Below are 14,116 nucleotides of genomic sequence, written 5' to 3'. Positions count from 1 at the left end.
TGAGGGAGGTGATTCTGCCCCTCCACTCTGCTCTGGTGAGACCCCACCGGGAGTACTGCGTCCAGCTCTGGAGCCCTCAGCACAAGAAAGACACGGACCGGTTGGAGCGGGTCCAGAGGAGGGCCATGAAAATGCTCAGGGGGATGGAACACCTCTCCTGTGAAGAAAGGCTGAGAGGGTTGGGGTTGTTCAGCCTAGAGAAGAGAAGGCTTTGGGGAGACCACCTTGCAGCCTATCAGTACTTAAAGGGGGCTTATAAGAAGGATGGCGGCAACCTCTTTAGCAGGGCCTGTTGCGACAGGACAAGGGGGAATGGCTTTAAACTAAAGGGGGGTAGATTTAGACTAGATAGAAGGAAGAAATTTTTGATGCTGAGGGTGGTGAAACACTGGCACAGAGAGGTGGTAGATGCCCCATCCCTGGAAACATTCAAGGTCAGGTTGGACAGGGCTCTGAGCAACCTGATCTAGTTGAAGATGTCCCTGCCCACGACAGGGGAGTTGGACTAGATGACCTTTAGAGGTCCCTTCCAACCCAAACTATTCTATGATTCTATGATTTTGGTATTCAAAGCAGTAAGCATTAAAGACGTAGTAAGCATTAAAGACTCAACACCTCTTGAAAGCCCAAAATCATCAATACATGACACAATCAGAGTTCAGACAGACAAATTTCTCAGACTGATTTTGAATATAGAGAAATGCTGATGCAAAATTTCAAGACTACCTTAGCTGCTATTTTGAAAAATGCAATCAAATTCCATCAAAATTACAGTAGCAAAAGTTAAGGATCAAAATCCTTGCTCTGGGGCTTGGACAACAACTGTCTCTTGTGTATCTACCTGCCGGTTCTGGCTCTTGCAGGCTAAACAAAACCAATTTCAAAAACACTTCAGCTAAGCCTTACCTCGCTGTGGACATTCCAACTGTCAAGTGTTACATTGAAAAGAGCCTTTAGTGCCTCAATGGCACAATCTGTCTCTTGCAAAGATAGAGGAGGCCTGTCACGATCTTCTGCTGCTTTATATTCTTCCGTCCATCTTACACTCAGGGAACTTTCCAAAGCCTGAGTCAAAACTTGCACCCCTTGTAGTTCCTGACGCAACTGCGATCTAATATCTGTGTGCAGAAGCGACAAGAGGAAGAGGAGACGCAAATCAAAGCATTTAATGTCACCAACGAACTGTTGGTCCTTGCATTTTTCCAGAAGATTGCAGAGCATAGCTGCAAGATTCAGTTCCAAACTGAGCTTCTGTGCAACAGCACTATTAAAAATTATGTTACAGAGGCATTTTAAAGCTTCTACTATAACAGGAAATTCAGACACTCTCTCCAAAGGATCTTCCACAGTGTCGAGCTTTGCTAGCCTCATAAGGATCTGCAAGTTCCTCTTCGTGGTTACAGGCACTAAAACCTTCTTGTCCCTGGAGAGAATCCGGAGGGCCTCCAGGCAGGCAACTTGACATGAAGTTTTTGTGTCTTTTTCAAGAATGTTTAGAATTCCCTCACACAGTTTCTGTGCAAACACAAACAAACAAAAAAGGAACAGTTTTAGCATCAAAATATTTGGTGGCAACACCAAACTACTTTTGCTAAGCTTTCAAGTGACTTTTGAGTTTTCAGCTGACTTGACTTGAGAAACTAGGTATTCTGTATTAGCTCTTCAAAATATAAACTATTGCAAAAGACCTCCAAAGATCATCAAAAGCAGTTTTCCGCATGGATACAATCCAAATACACCAACATTGGCAAAAGCATTAAGCCAAAACGGCAGATGCTATTCACCGTTGCCAGTTACGAAGTTTTCTCAGTATCAGGACTGAAAACTTGAGTAGCCAGAGTAACAAGGCTAGAGAGAAGTGAAAAGTTTTAAAAATACATCAAAGCAGAAAGTCACACCTACAGTACCTGCAAAATTATAAGTTGAGGTTGTTTCAGTCAGGAGGCTGGGAGAAAAGAAACCAAACCAAAGTAAGTGCTGCTCAACAGACAAGTATTAGTACTCCATGTTTGGTAACAGATACAATTTGTGTTGCCACTTCAACCTAATCTATGGACTTCTCCCATCTTCAGTAAAATTCTTAGAAACGTTACCTCTGACACAGAAACATAATGCAGTTTTATTGGAAGACTTAGGCTGCAGCCTTTTTACCAAACCAGCAGAACTGCTGCTTTGTCAACACAGATTGTTCTTGAAGTCGAAATACTTCACTGATACTTTATACCAACATGACTGCAGAGGTAAACATTAATCATATAAATGCAGCATGAGAAAATACAACACTCCAAGAATCTGCAGGTCAGAACAGTAACATCTGAATTACAGAAGAATTACCTTTTTTAAGACAGAAACAGACAATCAGATGATCAATCAAAAGGGAGAAAAGACAGGACAGAAGAGACTGCTTGATGGGGGAGGACTCCATAGGGTTTTTATGCCTTAAGCTCAGGACAACACTACTACTCACAGATACCAGAGCCAGAAGTATAGTTACAAAGAAATTCCCAGATAAGTGGTGATACAAACCACATTGTACCTCACAGGACATTTCCTCCTCCATTCTCACCCCCCAAGCTTTGTGTCTTGACCACTGACACGAATAAATTACCAAAGAAGCCAGAGTAGCAACTGAGTTGAATAGCCCTAGTGCAGAAGTCCACTTAGGACCTGAAATTCATACTGTCGTCTCAGGCAGTATATGTCAATAAGAAAGTGATAAAAGAAAAAGCATAGGAATATGAGTAAAGTAAAAAGTAGTTCTTGGGGAACAGTCTCTGGAATTGCACTTTTGCCCACCACCACAACAAAAAGGCGGGGAGCACAGCAGCCCATCACCCTGACCCAAAGTTCAAAACAAAAATTCCACTTGGAACATCCAAGCAAGTTTTGTTACTGTGATCACTTACAATTAAAGCCAAAATAATAATAATAAAAATGATTAAGTCTAAAGCAAATCTAGAACAGACACTCCAGAAGAATAAGGGAGAAAACAACACAAGTCTTCAACAATATTAAAAGACAATCTGTAAACAAAGTCAGACAGTAGGAACTCACAATATGATTTCTAGTATGCTTGTCCTGGGGTGAAGCCCACCCAAAAGCACCACCCAGACGACCAAGATCTTGACTACATCTCCACAGCCCTGACTAGATTAATCCAGTAGGAGTTTGAGAACAAGGAGGGAGCTCCACCTCTTACCATCACACAGGCAACATGAGAAATCTTCATCAGAATATTACAGACACTGCAACAGTATAAAACCCACATTTGGCCACCTGTACAGGCATATAGGCACTTGCCATGGGAATTTCATAGACAAGTACCTGGAAAAAGATACTCAAGTACAGAATTTTCAGAGTTCTTCAACATTAACCTAATGCTGCTCCCACAGATCTGTACAACCCCCTGACTTGAGCATAGTATGCTAGACAGGCACTAAATGTTTCTGAAGGTGGCATCTTTGAAGCATTTTTTTTAAAAATGCCTAGGAAGCAAAAAATGACCAGTCTAGATCCAGTTTGAGCTGGTCACAGCTCAACTTCTTACAAGAATTTTGTTTCTATTGCTAGGAGAGTTTTCCATACAATTAACTTCGCTTTGCAAGCTGAAGCAACAGTCGTGATGTCTGTTTGGTTTTGAGGAGTAACACAGAACTGAACGGACAGTGCAGAGGACTCCAGGAAAAGGCCAGTTTATTCTGTTCCCTGTTCAAGCACATTTCTATCAGGCTTAGCAGTTATCATCTTCCTCATTGACATCAGCTGCTACAAGGTGGTCTGTAATAATGTAACCAAATTCAACAGCTGGTTCACCAACTGGACTCTCCCTCTCTTCAGGAACTGTGCAGCAGTACCATATTAACACCACAAGAAGCCAAGTTACCAGCCTTTCCCAAACCAAGATGCTGAATGAACACTTCAGAGACGCACTGGGCCAGAAAGATTGCCTTATCAGTAAATAACTACAGCACAAAAACATATCTGATTTTTCATTAACAGTGCTGAAGGCTTCTTCTAGGAGTTTAAATACCAAGGATCACTTCATAAATTATCTGATCCAATCAATACCCACTGAAATTAACGGGAGTTCCCACTCATTTTTGTTATCAGCAGAGCCTATACATATCTTGCATCTGGTGCTCTGGTCCTTAATAGTGGTCAGATAAAACCCAAACACTCATCTGACTTCAGAGAGACCAATCCTCCCAAATTCAGACTGATATTTTTTTTTCCCCCCCATAAGTTGCGCCCACCTGCTGCTATGGAAGTGTCACTGCAAAATGTCAAAAGCACTGCAGGGGAGATCCCAAAGGGCACCAAACTCCCACTGACTTGCCATGGGAGGTGGAAGCCTAACCCTCCATACATACATTTGAAGACTATCCTTGCGATTTAATTAAAGATTATGAAAACCATCATCTCATAACTTCGAATCTTAGTGAAATGCAGCAACAGAATATTCTTAAGTCTGAACAGCTGCACTAAAGACAGATACTAAATAAAACACAAGCATTTTTTTTGAGATTTAGCAGCCTATTTACAACTCAAAAAACCCAAACCATTGGTGTGCTTGTAAAGTGCTTCATTTCCTACACGTTCCTGAAGCCTTGGCTGTATAAAAGATTCCACAATATAAGGAAGGCTAGAGTTTATTTTAAAAGCATTAATTATACAGTCTTATGCATACTATATTAACAACTAAGCCATCACACACTTAAAAACAGGTTACTAAGCTCCCTTGCCATTACAGCAAAATACAATTTTTTTTAAGATGTAAGACTCACATAAGTGAAAAGCACGTAGGAACTGCTTACAAAGTTCTCTGGAGTTAGACCCTGGTGAGCCATCAAGAGTGATTTTAAAGGAACCAGCATTCAGTTACAGTACCGCCACTTGCAATACTGCCGAAATCCGTGACAGTGAACCACTGCGGGCTGATCTCAAGGGCCAATAGGAGCTTAGAAAAAAACAGAGCATCTGATATACGTCAAGAGTTATCAATGGAACGTTTTGAAGCAAGGAAACAAAATTCATCCTATTAGGAAATTGCCTTGGAGACAACTAAAACCAAATGCCACACAGCACATTTTCTGCTTTCTCCTTGACAGCGAGAGAGAAGTGATGCACAGAGAGAAAAGAAACAGGAAAGGATGTGACCACAAAAGCATTATTATAATTCACATTTTCTGTAGGTGGTGCTGCTTCTACCTCCCTGTAGGCCATTAGCCCGGCATAAACTAAAGGGCACAGATGTTATTTATTTGGTTGGAAAAGAAAGCAAGTGAAAGAATTCAGACAGCAAGGTACCTCCCCTTTCACAAAATATATGATGACTGTCCTAGTTTCAGGGGGTTATTGCTATCCCCTGAATTACTCCATGAATTTAACATTTCTTTTTTTGAGTTCTATCCTTTCAACATTCAGAAGGGAGTTTGACTTTCATCAGTCATGCTACAGCAAGAAGTGTTTTTCATATACTTTTACACAGAATCAAGGCAGTTTCTAGGCTTTTAAAACTTTTTTTTAATTGTAAAATACATTAACTTCTCTAAAATTCAAGAATTCTCAGCTTTCATGCTAATAGACACAATTAGAGACAGAGCAATACACACCATTCCTTTTGTCTATGCTGTAGTGTGAGTAACGGTAAAACCTTTTAAAATTTTATTGCGTGTTAAAACAGGAAGCCCAGAAACACCCATTTATCATCTTGTCTTGACAAGTAGAATATTAATCCATTTTGGTCCCTTATCCCGATAGCATAAATGGTTGATGCCAAGTAGCAACACGGACCTATAGAACAAGCAATATCCTGAGATACAAGGGACCTGCATTTTCTTCCTTGCTCAGCCACAGACCTATTGTGGGCTTTGGGCAAAAAGTTATAATCTCTTTACTTCCATTTTCTTTCACCATCTTTGTTTACAGGCTAATTAGATTGGGGGGGGGGCAGGGAGGGAGGAGAGGGGAACACTAAGTGCTTATTAGTAGGTGCTTATATTTTCCAGGCTCAACCTCAGCTGGGGATACTAGGTGCTTGTGAAAAATAGAGTACTTCATAATCTTGCTCTTTGGTCCTGGGGTGCCTGCATGTGAGGTCCTTTTCCACCACCTCTCTTTGTGTTTGAAGACATTTAGAAAGCACACTTGACCTATATTCACTTTTTTCAATTCACAGACCACTAAACTTTGGCTACATTATGTCAGCTGAATTTACTGTAGCTTCTCAACACCAGAGTAATAAATGTCTTAGGGAGAAAAGGAGACAATTTCCCTTTATTTGCTTCTTCCTCTTTGGCAAATCATCTCTTTACTTATACAGGCCAAAAGATTAGAGCAGGAACAAGAGAGTATAGTCTCCATTCTGCAAGTATTCAAATCCAAGCAAACACCACCACTTTACTGAATATAGGATTTAATTTTAGACACAGATTATTCAGTGCTAGAGAAGCTGCAATTCAAAGATGGACAACAAAAGTTCTGCTAAACATTACAGAAATAGAGTGCATACTTCACCTCTTCTTTTCCGCACCTTTATTCTTGAATTATGCCATAGATGCTGTAAGTACTAGGAGAGGTACGCTTCTTGGCAATCAAGTTTAAATTAAAGCATGGGAAAAAACCAACCTGTTGTCAAATTGACTTGGAAATACATGTTGCTCCCATTTTCCACCTTCCTCAGTGACAGAGCATATTAGTAACAAAATTGCCAGAAAAGTATCAAGAACAGAAATTCTACAACAGCAGAACACAGGAGGTGTGCTTGGTTTTGTACCACCTTCACTCATTTCTCAAGATCAATATTCTTAAGACTTCTTTGTATTTTTCAAGACATAAATACATCCATCTTGATGGCACAGCAAGTGATATTAGCACATGGGGAGCAACAGGAGTATGTCAGACTTACAAAATTCTTACTACGCTTGTTAGGCTTAACTTAAGCAAAAAAATCAAGCTTTTTAAAGAAACATCCACAAAAATCAAATGAGTCCTCCCCACTCTTCTTTAATAGCTGGGAAAGAAAAGTCACAGACCTAACAGTGAATGCTTGCTGACTCTTTTAGCAAGGGTGAACCAGAAGCCACCATGTCTTTGGCCTCATCAAGTATTAAGTACCAGAGCATATCATTTAATTAGGAGAATGGGAACATCATAACTGGTACCAGGTCATGCTTTCCTTCTCCTGCACTGGCTTAAGTCCCTCTAGTCCACTTTGTCTTCTGACCCATGTTTTTCATCATTTTCAAATTTCAATTTTAATTAAATTGTCTCTAGGGGTTCAAGAGAAATACATTCTTAATTTACGTCAACCTAGTTCTGCAGCTGCTCAGTGGTGAGAATGGTTAATGAAATCAACTGTAGCACCAAACACAAAGTTCACAAGGAACTGTATTTCCCCAACAGGTTGTACAGGTCTGCTATTGTTTACCCCATCTGTGTTGCTACCTATTCCTCAAACTTACCTTCTACTTCACTACAAACGTGAAGATTCATAGCAGACTCTACCCAATTTCCAGGTAGATGAAAGGAACGTTAGTAGTAACTACAATAAACCGCACATGAATTTTTACAACCCTTAAGTTTCTGTGGCTCTCAGTTATTCAGAAGCGTCTCTTAAAACACAAGTCCCTCTCCATCTCATATAAGGCAAAATTAACCGTTTTACATGTTTCTTACATTTTTAGTAGACTATGCAAATCAGTGTTGCAGAAAACCAAAGAGAAACTATGTTTTTGGCAAGTCAGAGATAAGAGATTCCGGGAACAAAGAGGCATAACTTGGAATTGCTGAATAAGAACGTTGGCTGATCATTTCTGCTAACAGGAACAGCATTAGCAGAATAAAACAATTATTTTATTCTTTTATTACATTTCAGAGTTAAGCATCCAAGGCTGTAAGAAAGTAAGCCCAAGAGTATTTGAAACATCAGTTCAAGCTTTCATTTTCTTTGGAAGTCAAGACAACATTTATGTAACATTTATAGTCAGCTGTGCTGAATAATGGGACAATTAGATAACCTCCTCTGAAAAGGCCATGCCCAATTTTTGCCCAGTCTTTGTGGACAGATGTGGGCAGGGAGGGAAGGTGTACACTTGTATTCCTTGAGGATTCAGTCTGCTTCGCTTCAAAACTTCATTGTTCAGCCCGTATCGACAGCGGGAGGTTGGCCTGTTTGGCAGGAGCCTGCCAGCTCTGACATGGCAGAGGTCCAAGTCGTAGGTTTGGATATGTGCGAGCTTAGGCTAGGCGGCACTCTGCATGCAAGGTGAGGAGCACGCACAGTAATCCGTGTTGTCAGAACCGGTGGAATAAACACCTGGTTCAGAGTCACAGAAAGGTGAAATTCTGCATAGCTGCCCTCTCAGCAGCCCTCCTTGCCCTCCCCACTGAACAGGGAGAGGGCGAACCCTTTATAAACTCTGTAATCCAGTGGGGAAAGAAGGGTTTTAAAAGGAGAGATGGGTTTCACTGGCTTGACAAGAACCCTAAGAGATGTAAAAACCAAAAAATGCTGGATGGGAGTGGACAGGACCAGAGGGAATTAGAACAAATGCTTAGTATTAATGAAGGATACTTAGTAATTTTTCTTCTCTTACAGACTGGTACTCCCTTAAGGGGTTTCAGTAAAGTCAGAACAATAACAACAACAATTAATACTAAGATACCACACAGTGTGCCCACAGGAGCACTTGAGCTTCGTATTTTTATAGGACACTCACTAACAGACTTTAAAAGCTTGCAACGAGGTTACTGGGAGGAAAGAAGTTCTGTGCCTTTGTGGCTGCAGGAACCTTCAGACCTCCCAGAAGTGTCACAGTGTCAACAGCACTGTTATCTAATAACGAGGTTCTTCTGAGATTTAGAGCGTGACAGCATCTTGCTCCATCAACATACTTTACTGCTTCCATCCTTCCAAAGTTCAACCACGGTACAGTCCACAGCCTTAAGGAATCTCCCCACATCATGCATTTAATTAGGAGGAAAAAGTCCCACAATACATTTGATATGATTTACCATCATCTATTTCAACACCTTTAAAACATTCAGCAATGCAGGGGAAAAGACTGTTTTGGTGATTTTCTTCCCACTAAAGGAGGCCTTGAATTTTAGATCCATTATGTTCAAATTGAACCTGAACAATAAATCAAGAAAACTGATCTCAAACTTTAAAGATTTGTATCACAGGACTGACCCAACACAGTAAGCCGGAGCCAGTAGAGTAGAAACCAGATGTTATAAGTACTACAAGAGGTGATGCAGACAAAACATAAGGAGTTGAAGGGGAAGTATGTCAATCATGAAGACCCTACCATTTCAGGTAAGAATATAGCTTATGAATAATATTCTTACATCTGGCTGCTGCTTCCTTTTTTTCCCCTTCCTCCTCCAAACTCAGCATCTTCATCCAATTTAAAAAGTCAGTGTTGCTTGCTATCTTGGACAGATTTACTTTTTCTGTTATACCACCTAGACAAATGGTGCTGTAGCTCTTTCCAGTTGTGGAAGGCCATGGCTAACCAGGGAATCAGTACTGACAGACGTTTCCAGGACACAAACAGTGCTGTGATTTTCTTACCATTTTAAGTCTGTAAACAGCACAAATGTATTGCTACTTCAGAAGCAGGATTTGGACCTGTCAGGGTATAAATAATGGAGAACTAAGCTATGGAGAACAAAATGATGAGAAAGCGGTTCTAAAAACACCAAACTTTCCTTTTTGTATTAGGACATGTGAGGCTTGAGCTGAAGTGCCTGCTGTGCCACATCGAGAGGGAGACACTACGCCTGACACCTCTCTCCAAGGTGACTGCCCAGTCAAGTTACCAGATACTCATTTTCTGGAGTTGATTCAAGCATAGACCTAAAGAACCAACTGTTTGTGTCAACCATGCCACGCTGCTGTGAAGTGCTGCAGTTCTGAAGACTCAACCTCTTCCAGCAAAACACTGTCAAGAACTTCTTGGCTGGTTGAGACAAATAAATATTTCAGATTTCTAAGAGCTGGTTAAGCTCCTCTGAAGCAACCACACTGCCTTAATTTCAGCTGCTATTCCAGAACACTTTTACCTCTGGTTAGCAATTTCTATACTGTTTACACACACAAACTGAAAACAGACTTTCAGAAATTTGTTTTTTTTTTATTAGTATATGACAAGTGAAGAAGGAATGGCACCAACTTGATCTGCCTGGTATCTGAGTAGATCTTACAGTACAACACAGATTGCCAACTGATTTATATCCATAGCACCCATGATATAGGCCAACGCAGACACATACATCATTAAACAAAACAGCCAGGACAAGTAACGGCTCACGTGACAATCTTGTGGTTTTTATCATCCTGTGAGGTATTAAAGTCCTGTGGCTATGTCCATATAGACATGCTTGACAGCACTACCTCTCTTCATGCCTTCTTTCTAGAGGACAACACGTACTTTCTTCCTGGAGTTCAGTATTACAAACTCACTGCTGATTTAGTTAGCTTACAGCCTAAAGCATCATGATTTGATAGCCATATTACGGCAGAACAACTTTTGCTGTCCCATTTACCCAGCTTCTGTAGTCAAGCCATAGTTTTGACCTTTGTCTTTCATATTTTACAGCGTGTCACTGTTGTATACGGGTTGTCCTCTCCCTAATAGTATCCAACCTAGAAAAGCATGAAGCTCAGTTACGCCTACGTTACAATACAGTAACACTATAGACACAACCTCGCTGTAATTCTAAGGTCATGGCTGAAGCTGTGTGGTGAGGCAGAGAAAAAACTTGCATTGCTACTGTTGATCTTTTACTTGCATTCTTGCATAGACATGAATGACTGACAACAAAGTCTGTGAGGCTTGCTGGAGTAAATAACTAAAAGAAAGTTTACTCCTAGGCATGAACAAGCCCAATATGCAGCAAGAGACTGGTAAGAAGTATGTACTGCATTCATCAGGTTATATAGCAAGTTTCCAATAGCACCAGAAACCAAAGACAAAAATGTTGAAGTCCCTCTGTATTTGCCCCCATACCTGAACTTCAAGTCTACTACATCATTATGTTACCCTTTGTCTGAACTCTCTTTCACTGCAGTCATTCTAAGCTAATAGCAGCAGAACTGCGCATACTGTCAACTCAAGTGTATTTTGCTATTACTAAACAAAAAAATTGAACTTGCTTCTGTATTAGCATGAGGCTACATCATGAAGTCTTCGAGCAACCCCCATTAATTTTGGTGACAATTTCAGTAGTTTGCTCTTAGCAAGAGCATGATACCATTTTACCTTTCAATTTAAAGCATTTTTATTTTTACCTTAACTGAAGGGTAAAAGGAGAATGCTGAATGTTCTACAGACACTAAGGATATTGAGCAAAAATATAGATTAGAAAGGACACACATAGTCCTGTCACCATATTACTGAACGTCAGCTTTTAAGTAAAGCCATAGATAAAGCCAAATATTCAGTAATTGTACGTAGGTCTTTTGAAGCTTTAGAACTGTAGAATTTTTCAGTGGCATCTGTTCAGATGTGTATTTTTCTTATCTACTTCCTGAAGAACCATGAGGGCAGATTCAGGAACAAAAAAACCCCACAGCTTTTGATTATCAAGTATGTGCACATAAAAGCTGCCTTTATTAAAGTGACTCTGATCACATATGATTAACGTCTTTTCCAGTAAGAAAGTAACTCTATGAAATGCAATTTAAAAAAACATTTAAGTTTTTTTTAATAAAAAAAATGTTAAGCAGAATTGTTAAGTCTGCTTACTGCCCTAAACACTCCTTGATGAGCTTCATTCAGCTTTAAGTTAATGTCACAGAAAGAACAACAATTTGCCCAGAAGATGTGTCAAGAACTTAACCAATTAAGTAATAATTCTATCAAGGATTTTCAGAATACTTCTTAGCAAGACAGAAGCTACAACCAACTACAGCAACAGGCTTAAAATATTGAATAAAACGTTATTCAACTGTATGTACGCCGCTAAAACATTCAGCTTACAAAACTATCAAACATACTTAAGTGTTTGTCATACTGGCTATTGCTCAACTACAGTTTTAAACACCGATTTAAATTTCCATATCCTATAACAAATTAAAGGTATTTCCCATAAAAATCTTGTTATAACTCTGCATTTAATGCATATCTATATCCCAATCAAGAAAGCTACATATATCAGCACGGGGGGGAGGGGGGGGGGGGCAAAAAAAAAAAAATCTCATTAAGTCTGTTAACAGCTGTTCTGTAAGATATAAAAAGCAAAGCAGGGAAAGACGATTTCAGAGAGCACCCAGGACTGTGAAATGAACCTATTCTACAGAACGATTGGGGAAGGCTTCTAGGCCACATTCCTGGTTTTATTTTATTTTGATTTACAAGAGACAACAGCAACATATACCATAAGTTTTATGTAACTTTCACGATTACTTTTGCGCTGAACTGCATACTTGCACACAAAAGTAAAGTCAAGCTAAGAGGTCTTCAAGTCGTCTGTGTAATAAACAATTGTCACTTAAGATTACCCTACATGTAATTGATGGTTTTGTAAATGCAAAGGACAGAGACTTATGCCACCCATTTCTACCAGAAAAAGACTTAAGACCTGAAAATATTTAGATTTTGCACAAAATCATGGAATTAATTTATGTGTGTCCAATATGAGACAAGCTATCCTTGCAGGAATGTTGCAATTCTGATTTCAAGCTTTAAGTTTATTTTAGAAATAGAGGAAACATGCAGCTTCATTCACTAATGAACGTTTTCTGAATAAATATGCAAATCAGCCCAAAAAACTAATTAGAGAAAAGAAAGGAGGGTCTTGTCATTACATATTATGCCATAAAAATAACAGAAAAAAATAAAAAATCAAGAGCAGCCCAAGCTTTAAATGTGAGGCTGTGGGTGGATCCTGAGGGAACTGTTAAGCCCCAAACCACCTGTACAGCTCCACGCTAAAACACACAAACATTTCCCGTCTTTGGAACCTGACATGCACAGTACACTTTCTGCTGATTACAGCTACCTTTGGATTAACAGGCTTCTGTAGCTGTCTCCCTTACAGCTCCATAGCTTTCTTCTGTACTTATCCCTTCATCTTAACCTCTAATATTCCCTAAGTATCTAACATAGACAAGAAATTGCCACCTGTTGAGAGGAGAAAAAAAAATGCAAAAATGTATTGCAAAATGTTTATCTTGGATCCAGAAGAAAAAAGTATCTTTACTCTATTCCCCCAAAAAACTGTACCCAACAAAATTATTTATAGGCTTTTCTGTTACTACTTTTATTCAAGACAGGGCTTTTTGTTCAGCAGATTTGTTTTTCTTTTTCAGAAAAAAGGGGAATAGGTAGTCGTCATGTCTCTTGCATTAAAGAAACAAAATTGAAAACAGAACTTTATAATCAGTAATTGCACCCTTTCACAATGGCAGCTAAGTTAAGAGACTGCTTTTCCTTTGTTATACTTTGAAACCGAGCAGGTATGCAGCTTGATAGCCTATTTTACTTACCTTTCTTTTGTCTTCATCTGCCGGATCAAATCTGAAAATGGCCCGATTCTGTAAAAAAAAAAAAAAGTTTGTATTTGTTACATGAACATCAGCTGCCATGCACGTAATACCTGCAAAACTGTCATAGAACTTTAGGAGTCTGGTTAAAACCAGCCTCAGATAATGAGGCCATAACCACGTCAACTCATGTCCTTTCCCATTCTACCCAACAGCAAGAGCTTCAGTAAGTGGCTCCAACTGACAATTTCACAATTACCTCACTACTGGTGCAGAGCAAGCCTTCACCCGTGGGCTGTTTCTGATGTGAGTTAACAACCTCACACGTGGCACTTTACAAGGTGAAAAACATTAGCTATAGTCTTGTGTTTTACAGATACCTTATTACTCAGACTCTTCCCTGAGCAGTTCCAGTTTACAAGCTTTTGACTGCACTTTAAAGTGTTCCAAACTGGAACAACCATAGTATAATCTTGCCCAGAAAACAAGTAGTACAGATCAAATAAGTCTTATTACAAAACTACCAGTTTCTGTATTGTGGCAATTTCCAAAACGCATTACCAACTTATTTGTTTACAATCATAGAATAGTTTGGGTTGGAAGGGACCTCTGAAGGTCATCTAG

At 39.6% G+C, this 14,116-nt stretch overlaps 1 protein-coding gene across 1 annotated transcript in view; it reads right to left on the bottom strand.

Annotated features, from left to right (window-relative positions):
* Positions 1 to 14,116, bottom strand: part of RIC8B (RIC8 guanine nucleotide exchange factor B) — a 46,221-nt gene that overhangs the window by 23,309 nt on the left and 8,796 nt on the right. Inside the window, exons 2-4 of the mRNA XM_009333066.1 lie at positions 13,752 to 13,824; positions 13,496 to 13,543; positions 907 to 1,515 (exon numbers count right to left, since the gene is read on the bottom strand). Coding sequence (XP_009331341.1) covers positions 907 to 1,515; positions 13,496 to 13,543; positions 13,752 to 13,824 — 730 coding nt within the window. The remainder of the gene's footprint in view (positions 1 to 906; positions 1,516 to 13,495; positions 13,544 to 13,751; positions 13,825 to 14,116) is intronic.

This window comes from Pygoscelis adeliae, unplaced genomic scaffold, assembly GCF_000699105.1.
Source record: "Pygoscelis adeliae isolate BGI_AS28 unplaced genomic scaffold, ASM69910v1 Scaffold38, whole genome shotgun sequence".
NCBI lineage: Eukaryota > Metazoa > Chordata > Aves > Sphenisciformes > Spheniscidae > Pygoscelis > Pygoscelis adeliae.
Note: the sequence above shows the minus strand (reverse complement) of the source record. Positions and strands in the feature narration are given on the sequence as shown.